Here is a 21,609-nt window from a genome sequence, read left to right as displayed (position 1 = left end):
ACTAATAGAGAGACCCTAGTAGATGAGCCTAAAAGACAATATAATGGTTGGACCGAGGACGGATCTAGACCAAAAACCTATAAATAATCCATTACAAATAAAACTTATAATATACGTAAAAAAAATAATTAATAGAATTTATTTAAACAAGTTGGCTACTGATCAAATTAATTACTTACCAAATTATTTTTATTTTTCTTTTTTAATAGACGAGACATAATGTGATCAAGATAATGGCGTGGACGAGTTGGAGATTTCAGAAATCCTATCTAAACCCAAGTAAGTCTTCTTGTATTTACTTTTGCTTTGTTCTGGAAACTTAGAGCCAAAAAGAGGTTAAATTTTTTCCTTTGCCACCAATATTCTTTATCAATGTCTTCTACCATTAAAACAAAATGTCACAATCATATAACTCTTTTTCTAGAAAAGAAAATAAGAAATTGTTACAATGAATGTGGAAAAAAAAACATTTGACAAACTTAGAACATGAACAGAATATTTAAAAGCTTCAGAATCAAATAAATTTAAATTTAAATTTAAATGGGAGGACAAATAAAATTTCTCAAACATATCTATTAATATTCTTCTAGACCCTGATAATTTGATTTTTTTTTTTTTTTTTTTTTTTTTTTTTTTACCTCTTTGACTTCAAATGAAGTGTTGTTAACACACACATATATATATATATAATATACATACACGTACACACGCGTAAATATTAAGCCAGGAAACTAAGAAGGAAGCAATAATTTGGGTTGAAATTTACATTAGACTTCTCGGCCATGAGCTTGAGTCGGACCCTGTTAGGAATAACGACCCCCATAATGATATGATATTGTCCACTTTGAGCATAACTTCCGATGATTTTACTTTGGGCTTCTCCAAAAGGCTTCGTAACAATGGAGATATATTCCTTACCTATAAACCCATGACCATTACCTAAATTAACAAATGTGAAACTCCCTCCAACAATCCTCAACATACCCTCCGAACAACTAAAAAGAACTTTAAATGTAAATACATGAATCAAACATTAAAACTTTAAATATTTATATATTTATCATTTTCAAATTTATTCCAAATTTACCTTTCAATATTTTGACCAATTTAAAATATAAAACCGTTATGAAACTTTATTAGAGAATTTTATTAAAAATTAGCAACTGACTCGCGAATATTAAAATATATTTTAATCAAATTTCTATCTTTTAATTAAAATAATATTAAATCCATTAATTTTTATATATTTTTTTTTAATGACAAAAGTATTGAATTTAACGAAATGTTCTAAATTTTTGGGAATCAAAGGTAATTTAAAAAAGGAATAGGAGGACTAGAAAAAGAAAAAAAAATCTCAAATCTATCCATTAAAAATGCTTTCTAATATCTCCCATAATCCCTATATATATATGGAATGAATTAGTTAACATTATAGTATAAGAAAAAAAGAAAAAAACAGTTTATATTTTTTAAAACATTTTTCATATCGGTGGAGGCAATCGCCGGCGGAAACCAATGGCAATGTTTCTAAGAAAAGTAGCCGTCGGCGTCATGAAACCCAACGTTGCTCCGGTGAATGGGCGGTTCCTCCTCCGTCACATGGTTGTTTTTCTCTCTCCTCGCCGTTAATTCATAATATCTATGATTTTTCTGTTTTGATGCCCAAATTTTCCGTCGGTTTTCTTTGGCCACAGTCTTCTGTTTGCAGGTCCACGGCGGAGGAAAGGGAAGCTCGAGCTACGGTGAGCACTCCATTTCTTTGATTTTCTTTTTTTTTTTAAAAAAATTATATTTATTTTATGTCAAAATTGTTGTATTAATTTAATTAATTATAAATATCACAGATAAATATTTTCAATTTTTCAATGTGTGTGTGTTTTTTTTTTATTTGATAAAAATCAAAATTTAAAAATAAACTAAAAAGAAAAAGAATATTATGTCTATATTTTTTTATATGCACAAATAATTTAACAATACGAGATTTTCATCCACCAACACCTCCCCTCGAACAAAGTAAGTCTCTCCTTTATCGAGACTTTGACTCCTCTTCTTTTGGAGTCCTTTGTTCCACATTTGAGGATTCTATTGGTATGACTAACTTTGCCTCTCCTTTATCGAGGCTTTGGCTCCTCTTCTTTTGGAGTCCTTTGTTCCACATTTGAGGATTCTATTGGTATGACTAAGTTTAGGACATGACTCTAATATCAAGTTAGAGGAACACGACTGTCCACAGTAGTATGATATTGTCCAGCATAAGCTCTCATGGCTTTGCTTTAGGCTTCCCAACCGGCCTGATAGTATTATTTGATTATAAACCTAAGAACATTCTCTAAATTAACGGACGTGGACAACATATACAATTTAGATTTTTTTTTCCTTTTACTTTTGCAGTGGATTAAGCAGCTGAACTCCCCCATGGAGGTCATTGCTCCCGATGTGGCAGACATCATTGAGCTTGAGAAAGCTCGTCAATTCCAGGTTTTTTTTTCTTTTTTTGTTTTATTTTTTAATTGAAATGGTCGGTTGAATTGAGTTGAGCTTAGCTTCAAGTCGTTTTTTAATTTGAAGGGTCTTGAGCTTATACCTTCGGAGAATTTCTGCCCAAGAGCAGTAATGGAAGCAGTTGGTTCGATATTGACCAATTCATATAGTGAAGGATATCCGGGTGCCAGATACTATGGAGGAACTGAGTCTGTCAATCAATCTATTTCAATTCTACACTACAATTTCATTTGTTCGATTCCTGTTTGAATTAATTACAAACCCAAAATGGATTTAGGTACGCTGATATCATCGAGAACTTGTGCAAGAAACGTGTGTTTGAAGCTTTCCGTTTGGACCCTGCAAAATGGGGAGGTAGCATAATTGTTCATATCTTATTATTATGATCTTTTCTTAGTAGGGAGCGTAATGGGTATCTTTATCTCCTAAGTTATGTTAGGAATCACGGATGGTATGATATTGTCCACTTTAAGCATGAGCTCTCATGGCTTTACTTTGGGCTTCCCCAAAATGCCTCGTACCAATGGAGATAGTATTTCTCACTTATAAACTCATGATCTTCCACTAAATTAACCAACGTGGGACTCACTCCCAATAATCCTCAACAAGTTAGGCTGGAATTTCCCCGAGTTTCTTGTGATTCAGCTGCACATTTGCAAATAGTTTCAGAATTTTCTCAATATGAAGTTGATTAACTGAACATGTTCTTTTGTTTGTAGTTAACGTGCAGACTTTCACTGGATCTATAGCCAACTTTCTGACATACAGTGCATTATTAAAACCTCACGAGAGGATAATGTCTCTTGATTTACCACATGGTGGACACCTTTCGCACGGTTATCAGGTAGGTCCTTAATTTTCAAATGTAGTACAGGTTAGTTTTTGGTTTAGTTACAAATTTGTTCGGGAAAAGTAGGCAAAGTTTAAACTGAGTTACTACGATCTTAAAAATTATGAACGTTTCCTTTTAGATTTTCTTCGTAAGAAACCGAACTATCATCGAGAACATGAGCTTGTAAGTGATTTCATATTTGTATATGTTTCTTCGAACTTTTGCAGACTGCTACCAAGAAAGTTTCTCTTGTTTCAATGTTCTTCGAGACAATGCCATATAGGTTGGATGAGAGAACTGGTTACATTGACTATGATGGGGTTAGCAAATGCTTCTGTACCGTTTGAATGAATTGTATACTGATATCCTATTGATTTTTCTTGAAACTGCAATCCAAATAATCAAAACTTATATGCAGATGGAGAGAAGTGCATCTTTGTTTCGACCAAAACTCATTGTTGCTGGTGCAACTGCCTACGCTCGTCTCTATGATTATGCACGAATTCGAAAGGTTTCTTCTTCCTTTGCTTGGCTATGAATTACATTTTGGAATATCTCCACCAGGGTTTTACTTTTACATTTGTAGCATAACATTTGATTTCGTCGTGACAGATCTGTGACAAATATAAGGCAATCATGATGGCTGATATGGCACACCTTGCTGGTTTAGTGGCAGCAGACGTTATTCCATCTCCTTTTGAATATGCTGATATTGTGACAACGACCACAAATAAGTCCTTAGGTGGACCACGAGGGGCTTTGATTTTCTATCGAAAGGGCGTTAAAGAGATCAACAAAAAAGGAGAGGAAGTAAGTGAGACGTAAAAATGTAGCTAAAAAAATAACCAAACTTTATTTGTTGTCTAATATTTCAACATGCCTTTGGTTTGGGCTTCCCAAAAGCCCACATAAATCCATGATATTCCACTTAAAGCAAGGTGGGATTTACTTCTAACAATCCTCAACAATCCTCCCCTCGAACAAAGTAGTACATTATAAGCCTCTCCTTAATCGAGGCTTGACTCCTTTCTCTCGAGCTCTCGAACAAAGTACACCCTTTGTTCGACACTATAGTCACTTTTGACTACACCTTCGAGGCTCACAATTCTTTGTTCAATGAGGATTCTATTGACATGGCTAAGTTCAGGGCATAGCTCTGATATCATGTTAGGAATCACGAGTCTCCGCAATGGTATGATATTGTCCACTTTGAGCATAAGCTCTAATGGCTTTGCTTTGGGCTTTCCAAAAGGCCTCATACCAATGGAGATAGTATTCCCCACTTATAAACTCATGATCTTCCACTAAATTAACTAACGTGGAAAGCCTCATACCAATGGAGATAGTATTCCCCACTTATAAACTCATGATCTTCCACTAAATTAACTAACGTGGGACTCACTTCCAATAATCCTCAACAAGGTGCTTTATGACTATGAAGACAAAATCAATGGCGCTGTCTTCCCTGGTTTTCAAGGTTCCCCACACAACCATAAAATTGCTGGTCTGGCGATTGCGCTAAAGCAGGTTGTTTATTTAATTCAAAACATCCTCGGTAACAGAAATAAATTGTTTTCATTCATGTTATTTCTGTTCTTTACCATATTACAATAGGCCACAACTCCGGAATACAAAGCCTACCAACAACAGGTTCTCAATAATTCTTCAAGATTTGCTCAGGTATACAGACTAGTGCATGTTTTTCTCACTGCTTTAAATTCTTTGCTTAAATCAGTGTAGTTTACTGTGTCAAATTCATTGTTTATGCAGTGTTTGATTGAGAAGGGCTATGAACTTGTATCTGGTGGAACTGATAATCATTTACTCCTCGTGAATTTGAAAAATAAGGTAAAGGGTGACTTCTGGTTCTTCGTTATAACTATTATACTTCTCATCCACGTAATTTTATTGACGGTTTAACTGATAGTAAAATTCTATTTGGAATAACTTTTCAAGTGTTAGAAAGTCATTCTAATAAAGCATTTAAAACTTTAAAAATTTAACCGATGCTTTTAGATTAAAAAAAATTAACGAATGAGTCAAGGATCTATTATTTATTACTGAAAATTCAATGACTTATTGATCACAAAACTAAAAGTTGAAGGACGGATTAGATACTTTTTAAAATTACTTATGAAAGACAAAATTGGAACTTCAAAGGATTTATCATACAAGTTTAAAGACCAAAGAGACAAATTTAAAAGTTTGGGGACTAAATTTGTAATTTAATCTATTTTCAACCTATACAGGGTATTGATGGCTCGAGAGTGGAAAAGGTTTTGGATTGGGTGCATATTGCAGCTAACAAGAACACAGTTCCAGGGGACGTGTCTGCCATTTCTCCGAGTGGCATTCGTATGGGTATGACTTTCGAGTTCATGATATAAAATAATATGTCATGTCATGTAATATAACATATCCGATACTGAATAAGAGTATAGACTATCATAATACTATAAATTTTGTGTATATAGGAACCCCTGCTCTTACTTCCAGAGGCTTCCTCGAAGCAGATTTTGTGAAAGTAGCTGAATTCTTTGATGAAGCTTTGAAGTTAGCCTTGAAGATTAAGGCTGCTGAGCCTAAAGGTCGGATTTTCGATCGTAACAATCATCCGATCTGCATTAAAATATATTGAACTCTCTCGTCTCACATTATCGCCCATTTGTTGGCTCTCTATCTTTTAGAATCCTTTGACATACTCAATCGTGAATGCAGGTGCTAAGTTGAAGGATTTCAAAGCAACCGTGCAATCAAATAAAGAATTCCAATCTGAAATTTCAAAACTCCGACGTGAGGTTGAGGAGTTTTCCAAGCAATTTCCAACGGTAGGTTTTGAGAAAGAGACAATGAAATATAGAGACTGAAGAACAGTTTTATTGGCAGCCGAGTCGGGTTAGACAGTATGCTAATAAATGGCAGCTATTCGTTAAAACCCAGTGCTTGAAAAGTCATTATAAATTTGTGTTGTTGATTAGTTGCTAAACCGCTTACATGCATAAATAAATGTCTCTTGTGAACAGTATTTTTCGAATTTCCAATATAAAATCTCGACTGTACACTGATCTTAAAAGATAACGTAACCAAAATCTCGATATTACCTTTTTGGTGCCAAATTAAAAAGAGTGAACGATCTGAACTCAATCGAACAGTATACAAGTGAATGGATTTTGAGAGCATTCCACCCGTTTTTGGAGGGAGGCATTACGGGCCGATTGCAAGGAGTGTAATGAATTATTTTCTACTATTGTATACTAATAAATATAAATAAATGGCCAAAAGGTAGAAATCAATATTAATTGGAGCGTAAATGTAACGACCCATGTTCATGATTCGGAATCCAAATTCGACACTTGATGGCTCCGGCTTTCCTTTATATCTCCTGCAACATGGTCACGTTACTCTCCTTGGACTCAAATGTCACATACCCACTAGTTTTTATCTTGGTTCATGTTCATCTCCGAGCCACATCTTATTGGGAGAGGCATCAGTATGATACAATTTGTAACGACCTATGCTAGGGTTTAGATCGGGACTGAGAATCCGAATTCAATGTCCCCATAGATTCGATATTCTATTAGCCATAAAATAAAAGAAATTCATGGAGTGTATTAAACAAATAATAATAATAATAATAATAATTAAAAATTAAGTTTTGAAATGATAAGGATATAAATTTAATTAATTTATTAAATATTTTTAAATTTTTAAATGCACACAATTATTTTAATCTTCTATAAAAACAAAATTTAACCGCAACGGTGAACCGGAGTGGGCGTGGCAGCGAAAAGTTGGAACGCCCGTAAAGCGAAGTAGCAAAGAGGCCGTTCCCTCCACAATTCATGGTGTGCGGATTAGATTGGATGGGGAAAGGATAAACACCCCGCCATTGTTATGTAATTCCTTCTCCTTCTTCCTTCCATGGCTTCCTTGCCTTCTGTTACCTTCACTGCTCCTCTCAACCTCGATTCCGACGTAAGAAAGCGACATTCTACCAGCCTTCTCCTCAAGGATAAGGTACTCTTTTTGCTTGCTTTCGGTGGAGTCATGATTGACTTGAAATGAAAAATTCTTTTGAAAATACTCGAATTGATCTTACGGACTTCTGTTCTTGGATTGTGAGATAGATCAGTTGAGTTGGAGTGTGAAACTGTGGATTCTGAGTGTTGGATTATTAATTTGTTCGTAACTAAACGTATGGAATGTGAATTTAGCCTGCTTCGTTTTCTCGATCTGTCGTTTTTTTGATTCGATGATATACTGCAGAGTGCTAGCGTGCCGAATCAGAAAAATCAGTCGCTAATCCAACTGAATGTTGATGCGGAGCCGAAGTTTGTAGACTTCCGTGAAGCGCTGTCTCTCTTGAAAGAAGGTACGACGGTCAAAACTTCTTACTATGTTCCGTTGTTGCAAGAATGCATAGACAGAAAATTAGCAGCAGAAACGGAAATTATCCATGGTCATATCGTAAAAACTGGAACTCATGAAGACCTATTTGTAATGACGAATCTTGTTAATGTTTATGCGAAATGTGGAGTCATGGAACATGCTCGCAAAGTGTTTGATAATTTGCCTCGAAGAAATGTCGTTGCCTGGACTACTCTAGTGACTGGTTATGTTCAGAATTCGCAGCCTCTGGTTGCTCTTAAAGTATTCATCGAAATGTTGCAGGCTGGAGCTTATCCTACAAATTTTACACTCGGAATAGTGTTGAATGCTTGTTCTTCCTTGCAATCTATCGAATTGGGGAAGCAAGTTCATGCATATATCATCAAGTATCACTTAGATTTTGATACTAGTATTGGCAACTCTCTGTCTAGCTTCTATTCTAAATTCGGATGCTTGGAACTCGCTATCAGGGCCTTCCAGAAAATTAAGGAAAAGAATGTCATTTCATGGACTTCAGTTGTATCTGCCTGTGGTGATAATGGTCAAGCAACTCGGAGTTTAAGTTTCTTTACCGAGATGCTCTCGGAAGGCGTGGAACCGAACGAGTATACTTTCGCCAGTGTCTTGAGCACTTGCTGTGTGATGCAAACGTTGAGTCTAGGAGCACAGATCCATTCACTAAGCATTAAGCTTGGTTATGGTTCAAGCATACCTATAAACAGTTCTGTCATGTACTTATACCTGAAATGTGGATGGCTTATTGAGGCTCAGAAATTGTTCGAAGGTATGGAGACCCCCAATTTGATTACATGGAATTCAATGATTGCAGGGCATGCAAAAATGATGGATGCTGCTGAAGATGATCTTGCAGCTCACAAGAGTGGATCCACAGCACTTAATATGTTCCAGAAATTATATCACTCGGGTATCAAACCTGATCTGTTCACTTTCTCCAGTGTTTTGAGTGTTTGTAGTAGACTGGTAGCCTTAGAACAAGGGGAACAAGTTCATGCTCAGATCATTAAGAGTGGTGTTTTGGCAGATGTTGTTGTGGGAACTGCATTGGTTAGTATGTATAACAAATGTGGAAGTATTGATGAGGCGAGTAAAGCTTTCTTGGAGATGCCTTCAAGAACTTTGATATCATGGACTTCGATGATTACGGGACTCGCACAACACGGTTTGTCTCAGCAAGCACTTCGGGTCTTCGAAGATATGAGACTGGCTGGAGTTGAACCAAACAAGATCACTTTTGTGGGTGTTCTATCAGCTTGTAGCCATGGTGGTTTGGTGGATGAAGCACTGTATTACTTTGAAGTAATGCAGAAGCAGTACAAGATTGAGCCTGTAATGGACCATTTTGCATGCATGATTGACATGTATATGAGGTTGGGTCTGGTGGAAGAAGCTTTTGATGTAGTCAAGAAGATGAACTTTGAGCCTAATGAAGTTATATGGTCCATGATAATTGCAGGATGTCGAAGTCACGGGAACTCCGAATTGGGGTTTTACGCTGCCGAGCAGTTACTCAAACTCAGGCCGAAAGACACCGAGACCTACGTCTCTCTGCTAAATATGTACATCTCTGCAGGGAGATGGAAGGATGTTTCCAAAGTGAGGAAATTAATGACAGAAGAAAAGCTTGGAAAGTTGAAGGACTGGAGCTGGATTACCATCAAAGAAAAAGTTTATTCATTTAAACCCAATGACAAATCACACTATCAAACAGCAGAGATGTACGAGCTGTTGGAGACTTTACTCGACGAAGTAAAACCTCTTGGTTACGAGCCAGTTCAATATATGGAGCTAACCGAAGAGGAGAAAGGCGAGGAAACGGCGTTCTCCTCCACCATTTATCACAGCGAAAAGTTAGCTGTTGCTTTTGGTTTGTTAAACTTGCCAACAGCTACCCCAATTCGGGTTGTCAAGAGCATCACCATGTGTAGGGATTGCCATAATTTTATCCGATTCATTTCATTATTGACAGGCAGGGAAATCGTCATCCGAGATAGGAAGCAGCTTCACAAGTTTTCGAACGGATACTGTTCTTGTAGAGGTTTCGGAGATCTTCTGTAACGTCCTTGGTGAAGAACAGGGTGAGACACGAACTTAAATTTTGTACAAACCTAGTGACATTGAGCTGTCGAAATATTCGTATGAAGCCGATTTCAAGACAATTTAATGGCAACACCATTGTTCCTTCTTTGTATAGATGAGAAGGGGTAGGTCAGCTAATTTGGAAAGAGATTTTAACAAATCTAGATGATGGTATATACAAATACTCATACAAATTTCCTAGGATCTGTTCTCTTCTGGCTCAAAGAACAGCAAGGTATAAGTAATTAAAGACCGTAAACATATCTTAACATCATACTGTTTTGGTCTTCCTCTGGTTAGATAATGCTGTTTCCAGCCTTGATGCACACGAAATCAGCGTTTTTTAGTCTTGTTCTTGGCGGTTCTGGGTTTGCTGGTGTCGATTGAAGGTTTCCAGATGATGTCTTCAAGATTGCTATAAAAGCTCTTGTAGAACTGCGACATTCGACGACAAAGTTTCAATATATAAGATAAGACGCGTATAAGTTGATTGACATTCGACAACCGAAGGCAATGTGAAGAATCTATTATGACATACCTTGAGGTACTCGCTGGTTTCCCCAGCTGCTTTTTGAATGTCCACCATAAAGAACGTGGGAGCGACTTCGAAAATCTACAGGAAAATGTTTCAGATCAAAGTCGAAGAACAGAAAATGGTAACGGTAGAAGTTTTTGTGCGAAAAAACGAGAAACATACTTCCATAATAACTGAGAAATAAGAACTCTTGCTTGCTGATGGGCCTTCTACTCTCATCTGAGATTCACCAGAAGCTTAGTTAAGAGATTAGAACACCGGAGGGGCCTGCCGTATTCCTAGTGTAATCCGTGTACATAGAATAGTGTGGATAGCCAGATAGAATAATAAGGATGTTAGGAATTACGACTCTCCACAATGGTATGATATAGTCTACCTTAAGCGTAAGCTCTCATGACTTTGTTTCGGCTTCCCAAAAAGGTCTCATACCAATGGAGATGTATTCCCTACTTATAACCCTATGATCATTCCCTAAATTAGCCAATGTGGGACTCCCTCCTAACCATCCTCAACAAAGGATTCACTTCAAAAGGATTACCTTGTAATTACGAATGTGTGTCTTGAAACCCATTGATTGAGCTACAACTTCCATAGTTGATAATAAAACCTTTGCGGGCTTTTGGCAGACGAAGCGTGTTGGGTACTTCATAGTATCCTACCATAATCCAAAGAAATTCAACCTTCAATTCTCGAGAAAGATATGCATACCGAACTTTCTTATACCAACATGATGTAAAATGATCCGAGCATGATATAGTCAATCAGAGATAAAGGACATATATGCTTAATGTTGAGTCGGAGTACGAGTTAACAATTTGTAACAAGCTATTCGAACCTCCGATCTACGAGAAGGAGAATATGTCAATTATCAATGAGTTATAACCGTGTTAGACAAGTGAGGCTCTTTAACATAGGAGGTAAATTGACCCTATTTGGCTACATATTTTACATGAAAATAAGACGTCTAGTAAAACACCCAACCATACCTGGCCACGGTCAAACATCGTTCCGAGGTTTAAGCCTTGAGATAAAATTATTAAATCAAATGCATTAAGGGCGAGCGGGCTCATGTCCTCGTTACCACGTTCTTCTTCGGTCCTTTGTTCCTATGTACAAATTTTGTGAGTCAGGAAAACATGTTGATAATAACTACAGCAACAGTAGAAATCGATCTCAAATTCAATAAAATATGATTGAATTGTTAAATCAAACTCATCATTTTTATTATCGAATTGCTTGAAAGTAATTCATGGCCTGGGAACCAAAATATGACATAGTTGTTGGCTAATCTTCAAACTCTACAATACCCAAAATCCCAGTTCACATAGATGCCAATATAGTACCCAAATCCTTACCGACCTCAGGATCATCGAAGACAGCATTTACGTCATCCAGATTTACATCTTCATCTTCGAAATGTTTGACTGAAACATAATTTTTCATGAACCACTCGTCCTCTCTGATCTGCTCAATGGTAATACGCTACACGGAAGAAAACAGAGCTTATCAGACAGTACAAATACTCGAATAATGTGTCTGCTATCAGTTCATGTACCAGCCCAAGCTCACCGCTAGCAAATATTGTCCTTTTTAGGTTTTCCCTCTCGGGCTTCCCCTCAAGGTTTTAAAACGCGTGGAGAGGTTTACCAGGAATGTTTTATTCCACTCTCCAACCGATGTGGGATCTCACAATCCATCCCATTGGGAGCCCAGCGTCTTTGCTGGCACACCAGCCAATGTCTGACTCTAATACCATTTGTACCAATTCAAGCCCACCGCTAGCAGATCTTGTCCTCTTTGGGCTTCCCCTTCTGGGCTTCCCCTCAAGGTTTACCAGGAATGTTTTATTCCCCTCTCCAACCGATGTGGGATCTCACAATCCATCCCATTGGGAGCCCAGCGTCTTTGCTGGCACACCAGCCAATGTCTGACTCTAATACCATTTGTACCAATTCAAGCCCACCGCTAGCAGATCTTGTCCTCTTTGGGCTTCCCCTTCTGGGCTTCCCCTCAAGGTTTACCAGGAATGTTTTATTCCCCTCTCCAACCGATGTGGGATCTCACAATTCATCCCATTGGGAGCCCAGCGTCTTTGCTGGCACACCAGCCAATGTCTGACTCTAATACCATTTGTACCAATCCAAGCCCACCGCTAGCCGATCTTGTCCTCTTTGGGCTTCCCCTCAAGGTTTTAAAACGCGTCCATTAAGGAGAGGTTTCCAAGGAATGTTTCGTTCCCCTCTCCAACCGATGTGGGATCTCAAGTTCATAAGACTAACAACAAGAAAACAATATAGAGAGGCAACAACACTAAAAACGTGATTCGGTGAGCTATTAAAGAAAATAGTGCTTTCCGAGGGTACTAATTGATTTGTTACTAATATGATATAATAATGCTGCAGTGCTGAAATTCGCAAGCCCATTAGTAGAACTAATAATCATAATGTTTGCTACATCTATTGCCTCAAACGCAATGTCACAAAGAACATTGAGGTCTCTTGGTAATTTTTGTAGACATTTTTTAATTAAGTAGCTGAAATGCACAGCAGAAACCATGAACTATTTCTTTTTTTCATAACATAACAGAAAATTGAAGTCATAGAGAATGTTCGAGTGCTTATGCATAGAGGACGTCATGTCAGGCAATCCATACTTACAGTTGAAGGATTGGGGTCAAATATTCTATGGATCAAGGCTTTTGCCCCCACAGGAAACCAAGATGGACATGAAAATTCGGCTCTCTCAATCTGCAGAAGGCAAATGACAGTGTTAGTCGAGCATTGACATGCATGTTGATTGTAGAGAAATTCACAAGAATTTAGATCGATTAAAAATAAAGAACCTACGAGAGGCCCTCGCATCCTGATTTAAATCCAACAAAAATTGTAACAGTTCAAGCCCACGCTACCAAATATTGTCTTCTTTGGGTTTTCCCTTTTGGGCTTTCCCTCAAGGTTCTTGAAACGGAGAGATTTTCACACCCTTATAAAGAATGCTTCGTTCCCCTCTTCAGCCGATGGAGGACCTTACAATCCATCCCCCTTCGGGACCCAGCGTCCTTGCTGGCACTCATTCCCCTCTCCAATCGATGTGGAACCCCCAATCCACCCCTTCGAGCCCAACATCCTCGCTAGTACACCGCCTGGTGTCTGGCTCTGATACCATTTGTAACAGCCCAAACACACCGCTAGCAAATATTGTCCGACCAAAACAGATGACAAATAGATTGTTGTATAGTTTAAGTGCTTTCACGGGTTGATCTACATAGTGGGAACTTTTTTTTTTTTTTTTTTTTTCCACAAGAAATCACTCATCATGCCCTAGCGTTGATTGCAATTTACTCCCAAGATAGATGTTGATAACGTCTCAATGTTTCAATAGAAAATGCAGCGTAAAAAGGTGAAGTAGATTAAGGATAATATGACAAAATGTTCATGCCTTACTATATAACGTGGTGAGATCAAGCTCATCAAATGGAAGATATCCTGCCATCAACACATAAAGAATTACCCCACAGGACCAAACATCTGCCATAGCCCCATCATAACCCTTGTGATTGAGCACCTACATGAGAAATAAAATGGTTGAGAATCAACCCAAAATGCAAGCTTATAAATGTAATCACCAATTTGTGTAAATTTTGATTTAACAAGCTTTTAGATACCAACATATTACCTCTGGTGCTACATAGTTTGGAGTACCGCATGTCGTACGGAGTAGGCTAACTCCCTGTCAGCAAATACAATCAACTATCAGTTGTAGTATCTAAAAATTACATGAGAAGCCTATTTCTGGGTAACTAAGAACCATTAAAATGTCTTACTTGTTCGGGCAATGCACTCAGGCCAAAATCTGAGATCTTTAAGTTACCTAGGGAGTCCAGTAGCAGATTTTCAGGCTGCTTGAAAAAAAAAAAAGAAAATGATGAGATTCCTTTTCCAATTCTCAGAAATAATATTTTCTCCAAGATCTCAGCCAATTGAAATAGTTAGACCTTTAAATCTCTGTGATATACTCCCTTGCTGTGGCAATAATCTACACCATCGATTAGCTGTTGGAAATATCTCCTAGATTCAGCTTCACTAAGGCGTCCATGATGAACCTGCAGAATATGGATTACATCATGAACTATAGAAATACAAAATAATTAATAGTTTCAAATTTTCAAATGGCTCATCTTCCTTAAATAAGGCTTCTTTATTTGAATTACTCACTATTTTGTCGAACAATTCACCACCAGTAATGTACTCCAAGATTATATAAATCTTCGTACGGCTTGCAAGAACCTAAAAACCAAAATAGATTGTGTAGCCAGTGTTAAACAAGAAAAAGGACGTTCAAACCCAATGTCTAGAGAAGAGGCAGAATAATAATTGAGAATAGATACTTCAGAAATTTATTCCATGCCTCATGAAGACGAACAACATAAGGGTGCCTCACAAGCTTCATGATAGAAATCTCCTTCTTTATCTGCAGAATATTAATAACAGTTATAGGAAGAAGCGCTTGAAATTTTACATGATCAAATATCGAAAAAGATTAAGACGAAAGACTAAGAATGTAGCTTGCAAAAGAGAAGTATGAAGAACATTAGTAGGACAACTTGAAACATTAAAAGTTAGAAGCTTATGAAATAAACATGTCTAGCTCAATCAAGGATTCATCTAAAGAATGTTACATTGTTTTTCAAAGATGGTGTCCGTGTATGAATTCGTTCTTACGACCACTTCGTCACTGACCAATTATTAGCACTATTCAAAATAAAGGTACAAAAGCTACAGACAGATAGAGTTCACATCAAGAACAGTAAGATTCCTCGTCCGATAATGTTTCCAGCTTTATTCAACAGTACAAAGTAGCAAGTCATTTTCCTTCATTCGAAGATCAAGACATCAGTACGTTATTTTTCCTCTTCTTCAACATAGTGATTGAAAGCGGCTACGTGAGGGATAAACAAGGTTTTCACGGCTCAATTCACTGTTGTTAGAGAAACCCGAGGATGATTACAGATGAAGCCCATCCGAATCCTTGAGCTCAATCATTGCTATTTACATTCACTATGATACTAAATATAATCTAATTTACAAAGAGGATAAAAGTACATAGCCGGAGCGTGATATCAGATAATCGATATCATTGAAGCATGTAATTAATCACAGCCAATATCGTTTTGATAGCTAACTCTGAAACATTTTAACTCTATACACGCTTAATTTCATTATCTCAGCTTGAATTGATAGCTGCAGTAGCTCAGAGAGCGACGGAATTGAAAACATTTTGCGGCGCAGAAATGATGCAGTCATATAAAGCAAATTACGGAGGCGAATTCTCCCTATTTCACTCCAGTTCTCTTCTAAGTTTAAGAATGAACAAACTTCCATTTCTCCGCACAAAGATTAGAGAGAAGATACAGACCTGTTCAACCATCTTGTGCTTGATTATGGTGCTCCGATCGAGAACTTTCATAGCAACACTCCCGCCAGTCTCAGTATTCTGAGCGAACTTCACCTTCGCAAACGTACCTTCCCCAATCGTCCTCCCGACCTCGTATTTGCCGACTTTTCTAACCACCATCTCCGCCGTTGATCTCCTCCGCTCCGGCGGCAAAGATTCTAATCTCTAGAACTCGATCTCAGCATTCGCACTGTGCTTTACACAAAAGCTTCGCTAATCAAAGCCCTTTCAAAGAAGATCTACCGCTCGCAAACGTGAAAAATGCATAGAACGAAACGAAATTGTGGAGGTTGGTGAATTGATTTCTTCTTTAGCTCTTGTTGGAGAAAGGAATTCGATTCTTTATTTTACTCTTCTAAAGCAGTCTATGAAGATGTGAAACTGTAACTTCAAAGCTGCCTGCTGAAATATATGACTTTTTTAACATTAAATATAAATTTGTGAGAAATTTAATTTTAATTCAACACAAAAAGAAAAAAATATATATATAATTTTTAATCGAATGAAATTTCTTTTTTCCTGGATTCCAGGAATTTACGACAAGAAAGGAACTTTTTTTTTTTTTTTTTTTTTTTTGTAATTTTCTAACCAAACAAATATAAAAAAAATTAAAATAAAAAAATTAGGATCTCAAGATGTTTTTTTTTTTTTTTTTGGAAAATAGACTTCAATAAATTGAATATTATTCATATATTTACATAATTTCTCAACCTTTTTTTATTTTTTTTATTTTTTGAGTTCATATTTAGAAATTACTTAGGAAAAAAAAATACTAAATTGTTCTCTTTTTAAAAAAATAATAATAATAACGGTAGATTTTAGTGTCTAAATTAATTTATTTACTTAAATTTAATTGAATTAAATTAAATGTTTTTTTTACAATTTATAAAAAAAAATAGTATAATGAAATAATGTATTTTGTGATGAGTTGCATCATCAAATACGTCATCTTTTATAAAAAGAAATGTTTATAACTAAAATGTTGATACCATGTGTCACAATCGCAGTTTTGATGTCATAGGACTTGCGATTGTGCGGCACTCACTCTCCAAGCGATGTATGCTCGAGCCTCTGGCCTCGGTTTAAGAAGAAGGTTTTAGAAAACGAGGGCAGAGAGAAATTTTGAATGAGGTGTTATATATGCAAGCAGAATAACAACAACGGGTCAGAGTATATAACTATTGGTAGGAAGAAGTTGACAAATGCGTTTTAAAGTCGCAAGGCTGACGACGATACGTAACGAGCCATAGTAGACAATATCTGCTAGCGGTGGGCTTGGACTGTTACAAATGGTATCATAGTCAGACACCGAGCGGTGTGCTAGTGAGAACGTTGAGCCCACAAGAAGAGTGAATTGTAAGATCATGACAAAGATACATAATGAGCTAAAATAGACGATATTTACTAACAGAAAATTTAAGTTGTTAGCAAAGTCGATGTGTTCGGGTAGGGTTGATGTTTTTATTATTATTATTATTATTAAGAAGGAAAAAAAAAAATAGAGCACTAAAGGTAGATGGATGAGTTGTGGAGAAAATGAAAAGGAAATGAGGATGGTCTCCTTAGTTGGCACTCAAAACCTAATTTCTTTTGAGAGGAAAGCAGCAAGGCAGAACCAAAAAGGCCCACTTTTCCACTTCCCCCATCTATTCCATATCTCCCATCATCATGTCTCCCCCCACTAATCAAATATGCTTTTTTTTTCTTTTTTTCTAACCTTTAAAAAGTTAGTTTAATTTTATATTTAATACAAGTTAAATTAAACCATGTGTTAATGGTTTGTTCTCCCCTATATCAGCTAGCGGCGGGTCTGGGTCGTTACAAATGGTATCAGAGCCAGACAGTAGATAATGTGTCAACCTTCTCGCTGTTCCTTGAAGGTGGGTAGACACGAGGTGGTGTGCCAGTAAAGACGCGGGCCCCAAAGGGGGGTGGATTTGGCGGGGTCCCACATCGATTGGAGAAAAGAACGAGTACCAGCGAGGACGCTGGGCCCCGAAGGGAGGTGGATTGTGATGTCCCACATTGGTGGGGAGGAGAACAAACCATCATATATATATATATAAGGGTGTGTAAACCTTCCCCTAGCAAACCCGTTTTAAAGCCGTGAGGGGAAGCCCGTGAGAGAAAGTCCAAGGAGAACAATATCTGCTAGCGGTGGGCCTGGGTCATTCCACTAATAGACACAAAATTCAATCTATGGGACAGAGAATAATTTAACCGACAAACAAAGGTTCTCAACTAAGATGGAACTTAGAGTTTCCAATAGTCAATGAACTCAAAATAAACTAAAATTTTCAATTGAATTCTTTATTTCCTAGTCTTTAAAATCCTGTTCTTAATCAAATCTAGTTAGTGTGGAATCTCAACAGATTTCCCACTGGTGATGGGCATAAAGAGTGGTTTATGATGATTCTATTACATTCTATTATATTAAGCTGAATTCAATCTCATCCAATCATCAGTCTTTCTTAAAATATTCAAAATCATACCTGATGAGGTGGTGCTGACCAAGTTGTCCTGTCCTGTTCTTCCCATGTTCTCCATCTCACCCTGTTTGTGTTGATTCCACTGATCGTCTCCCTTTATTTCTCTGCACACCTTACTCAAATATAGACACTCAATTTACACAAAATTAGGCATCAAAAGTTTGTGGTCAAGCGGAACAGTATGTTAGGAGGGCCTGCGGAGTTTCTACAGCACAGAAACAGTGGAGAAGGCTCATGAACAGTGAGGGGACACAGGGAACACTGTTCCTCGAGGTCAGATTTATTTGGTGGAAGGTGTCGAGGATTGTTGGGAAATAATCCTACATTGGCTAATTAAGGAGAAGACCATAAATTTATAGAAATACATCTTCACATTGGTACGAGGCCTTTTGGAGAAATCGAAAACAAAACTACTAGAGTTTATGCTCAAAGTGGACAATAACATACCATTGCATAGATTCGTCATTCCTAACATGGTATTAGAGTCATGCCCTTGACTTAGTTCTATTAATCGAATCCTCAAGTGTCGAATGAAGAAGTTGATGGGCTCGAAGATGTAGTCAAAAGTGACTCAAGTGTCGAACCAAGGGTGTACTTTGTTCGATAACTCCAAAGAAAGAGTTGAACCTCGATAAAAGTGAGGGTGTTCGAAAGCTATATAAGCCCCAGAGAAGACTCTATGAGGTACTTTGTTTGAGGGAGGATTGTTGGGAGGGGGGCTATTCGAGGGCTACATAAACCCAGGGGAAGCTCTATGATATACTTTGTTCGAGAGGAGGATTGTTGGGAATTATTGGGAGGGAGGATGTTCGAGGGCTACATAGACCCAGGGGAGGCTCTATGGTGTACTTTGTCAGAGGGGAGCATTGTTGGGAGAGAGTCTCATATTGGCTAATTAAGGGGAAGATCATGGGTTTATTGGTTTGAGACCTTTTAGATAAAGGAAGATCAAAACGACTCAAGCTTATGGTCAAAGTGTAAAATATCATATCATTGTTGTGGAGGGGTGATTAGTAGTGACAAATGGCTACCTAAACACAGCAAATCCCTTCATTTTTCATTTCAATATAGACATCAAGCAGTGACGATACATATTCATAAACCCACAACTCCCATTTATTATATACTAAAGAACAATGAAAAATGATTTTATAAACCAGAGGCTTTGGAAGGGTTAATCGTATTACCCTCCGGATTGTACGAGCCTCCACCACCGCCACTGGATCTGCCATTTGCCGCCACCGGAGCCATGGTCTGATACGGTGGTGCTGTGGTAAAGTAGACATGTCTGCCAGTGTTGTCATACGCCATCTGAGCGTAGCCTGCCTCATTTACCGCAATCTTTGGCTGCATCATTTGAAAACCTTCTGAGGTGTACACCCCAACATTTGGTTGTTGAAGAGAAGCTTGTGGTGCCATCGAACTGTGAACCTGGGCTTCATGGTATGCGGCATGCATTCCATAATAAGGCTGGTGCCCAACTGGTCTGTTGATGGGTCTGAGCGTCTGAGCTTGAAATAAACCCCCTGCAGTGGGGATTATATATACTGACTGGTCGATCGGTGGAGCATTGGCCACTGGAAAACCACCGGAGATCATTTGCCTCTCCGGGAAGTATGCTGCAGGTACTGGCATTTGTACAGGCGGAGGAACAGCCGCCGGTGGTGGAGCGATTTTCTCTGTAACTTGTGGTGGTGGTTGAGAATTGCCTGCAGAAGTCTTGGAGTTGGTCACATTGCTCTTTCTCTCAGTCATCATTTGCAATCTCTGCAAGCCCTGAAACTCCAACGGAGAAACAACAGGTTCTCCGACCACCTGACGGTCTTCAGATCCACAATCAGATCCCGCAGAAACGCTATACACTGCCGTAGTCGACACGGTATCTATGGCGGTCGAATCCTTCAAGTCAGAGCCAGGAACCAAACGGTAGCCATGATCAAATCCAAACAAGAAATCAGGATTCGATGCCGATGCAGTAGCATCCACAGGCGGCGACGAATCTTCCAGAGGCTGAGTCCGCGAAGAATTCAGAGCATCCACAAACCACTGCCTATCCGATTTTGTATCCCAGGAGCCTAAAATCGTCGAGGCAGGTGGATTTAAAGGGAACAGAAAAAGCCTCAACCTCGCAGGCTTCAAAACACGATATAACCGGTCGTACTCCAACATCATATGCTCAAGATCCTCATCGTTGGTTACAGAAATCAAAGCATCGAGATCTTCACCAGGGAGTTGGTACTTTAAACAAACAGTAACATCACAGAGAGAGGATAACCTGGAGGAAAGCGTGGAGAAACTGATATTACGATCGACCGTAAGAATCTTGGTGTCGCCGCCGGTGTAGGTGAGTTGATTGTCGTGAGGTCTGGGATGAATCTTGCCGCCATAGCTACACATGAACTTGACTTTGTAGTTGTGAGGAACATTGCCGGCGTTAAGGTTGGAGGAAGGATCATCACAAGAGGGGTTTTCGCAGGAACGGGGAGAGGAGCCGCGGGAATCGGCATAGGAGGAATAGGAGTGGTTATCCATTGGAGGAAGAATTGAAGAATGTTCGAAAATGGAAAGGGAAGAAGAAGAAGAAGAAGAAGAAGAAGAAGAAGAGGAAGAAGAGGGGTTTAGGGCTTGGCAGCCATTGGAGATGATGAGAGAATTTGGGGGAGAAACTGAAAACCGAAACTGAAACTGGAAATTCTGTAACGGCCGAGAGACGAGGAGGAAGAAGAAGGGAGACGGAGGTTGCGTGCGCGTAAGAGTTGCGGCTATGTGGAGCCCACCAGACTCATATAGTTGGGTCCCACCGTTAAGGCGCGCGGACGGCAAGTAGTTTGACAGCGATGTTTGTGCGGATTTCTGATTTGGAAGATGCGAAATGTCGGTAATACCCTCACTTAATATAGAATGGCTTTTTAATTTTAAAACTAAATATTTATTAGTACTATAAAGACCAAAAATAGTTTTTTTTCTATTTTTTTTTTTTTAAAATCGTATTTCAAAAATAATTTGATCTAAAAAAAATTAAAAATACATTTTAAAAAATTCCCATTAAACATCTGATAAATTATCTACAAGTTTTAATGTTGAAAAGTTTATGAGTATTTTTGAAACGAGGTATTAATGTAAATACATTTTTGAACTTTTTAAAAAAATGTTAAAATAATTTTAAGTTTTTTTTTTAAATATAACGGTATTAATGAAATTTTTAAAAATATTTTTTAAATACTGGAGAATAAACAGTATTTTTTTAATTGATTTTGAAAGTTCAATCTATATTTTAAATATAATATTAATAGTTTAGTAAATGTATTTTT

The 21,609-nt window shown here is 37.9% G+C and overlaps 4 protein-coding genes across 4 annotated transcripts; 2 read left to right on the top strand and 2 right to left on the bottom strand.

Annotated features, from left to right (window-relative positions):
* Positions 1-1,433: 1,433 nt before the first annotated feature.
* LOC111799174 (serine hydroxymethyltransferase 2, mitochondrial) lies at positions 1,434-6,359 on the top strand. The gene is made up of 15 exons (XM_023682595.2): positions 1,434-1,602; positions 1,695-1,742; positions 2,392-2,478; positions 2,569-2,690; positions 2,780-2,856; positions 3,222-3,346; positions 3,562-3,654; positions 3,753-3,845; positions 3,947-4,144; positions 4,757-4,861; positions 4,949-5,014; positions 5,105-5,182; positions 5,584-5,695; positions 5,809-5,922; positions 6,053-6,359. The coding sequence occupies exons 1-15, from the start codon at positions 1,516-1,518 to the stop codon at positions 6,199-6,201; spliced, it is 1,554 nt and encodes a 517-aa protein (XP_023538363.2). The 5' UTR covers positions 1,434-1,515; the 3' UTR covers positions 6,202-6,359.
* Positions 6,360-7,095: 736 nt separating this feature from the next.
* LOC111799172 (putative pentatricopeptide repeat-containing protein At5g52630) lies at positions 7,096-9,934 on the top strand. Its single transcript, XM_023682592.2, has 2 exons — positions 7,096-7,351; positions 7,601-9,934. The coding sequence occupies exons 1-2, from the start codon at positions 7,256-7,258 to the stop codon at positions 9,797-9,799; spliced, it is 2,295 nt and encodes a 764-aa protein (XP_023538360.2). The 5' UTR covers positions 7,096-7,255; the 3' UTR covers positions 9,800-9,934.
* Positions 9,901-16,216, bottom strand: LOC111799177 (CBL-interacting serine/threonine-protein kinase 8). Its single transcript, XM_023682600.2, has 14 exons — positions 15,771-16,216; positions 14,763-14,825; positions 14,570-14,641; positions 14,350-14,457; positions 14,179-14,253; positions 14,031-14,084; positions 13,794-13,919; positions 13,013-13,102; positions 11,715-11,837; positions 11,342-11,461; positions 10,894-11,010; positions 10,518-10,574; positions 10,359-10,433; positions 9,901-10,255 (listed from the first exon to the last, which is right to left on the bottom strand). The coding sequence occupies exons 1-14, from the start codon at positions 15,927-15,929 to the stop codon at positions 10,154-10,156; spliced, it is 1,341 nt and encodes a 446-aa protein (XP_023538368.2). The 5' UTR covers positions 15,930-16,216; the 3' UTR covers positions 9,901-10,153.
* A 3,110-nt stretch (positions 16,217-19,326) lies between these two features.
* On the bottom strand, positions 19,327-21,183 carry LOC111798736 (uncharacterized). Its single transcript, XM_023682053.2, has one exon. The coding sequence runs from the start codon at positions 20,828-20,830 to the stop codon at positions 19,448-19,450; it is 1,383 nt and encodes a 460-aa protein (XP_023537821.2). The 5' UTR covers positions 20,831-21,183; the 3' UTR covers positions 19,327-19,447.
* Between the last annotated feature and the right edge of the window lie 426 nt (positions 21,184-21,609).

The sequence above is a fragment of the Cucurbita pepo genome, chromosome 7, assembly GCF_057944985.1.
Source record: "Cucurbita pepo subsp. pepo isolate OVF chromosome 7, ASM5794498v1, whole genome shotgun sequence".
Taxonomy (NCBI): Eukaryota; Viridiplantae; Streptophyta; class Magnoliopsida; order Cucurbitales; family Cucurbitaceae; genus Cucurbita; species Cucurbita pepo.
The sequence above is the reverse complement of the archived record's forward strand: the minus strand, read 5'-3'. Positions and strand labels throughout refer to the sequence as shown.

What these genes read in the sequence shown, in the direction of transcription:
- LOC111799172 (XM_023682592.2), top strand. Translation starts at nt 7,256, where the DNA reads ATGGCTTCCTTGCCTTCTGTTACCTTCACTGCTCCTCTCAACCTCGAT. An exon ending in GCCTTCTCCTCAAGGATAAG is followed by an intron (nt 7,352 to 7,600) that starts GTACTCTTTTTG and finishes GATATACTGCAG; the next exon opens with AGTGCTAGCGTGCCGAATCA.
- LOC111798736 (XM_023682053.2), bottom strand. Translation starts at nt 20,830, where the DNA reads ATGGATAACCACTCCTATTCCTCCTATGCCGATTCCCGCGGCTCCTCT.
- LOC111799177 (XM_023682600.2), bottom strand. Translation starts at nt 15,929, where the DNA reads ATGGTGGTTAGAAAAGTCGGCAAATACGAGGTCGGGAGGACGATTGGG. An exon ending in ATGTTGTTCGTCTTCATGAG is followed by an intron (nt 14,642 to 14,762) that starts GCATGGAATAAA and finishes TTTGGTTTTTAG; the next exon opens with GTTCTTGCAAGCCGTACGAA. An exon ending in ATTTCTCAGTTATTATGGAA is followed by an intron (nt 10,434 to 10,517) that starts GTATGTTTCTCG and finishes ATTTTCCTGTAG; the next exon opens with ATTTTCGAAGTCGCTCCCAC.
- LOC111799174 (XM_023682595.2), top strand. Translation starts at nt 1,516, where the DNA reads ATGGCAATGTTTCTAAGAAAAGTAGCCGTCGGCGTCATGAAACCCAAC. An exon ending in GGTTCCTCCTCCGTCACATG is followed by an intron (nt 1,603 to 1,694) that starts GTTGTTTTTCTC and finishes CTTTGGCCACAG; the next exon opens with TCTTCTGTTTGCAGGTCCAC. An exon ending in TAAGGCTGCTGAGCCTAAAG is followed by an intron (nt 5,923 to 6,052) that starts GTCGGATTTTCG and finishes TCGTGAATGCAG; the next exon opens with GTGCTAAGTTGAAGGATTTC.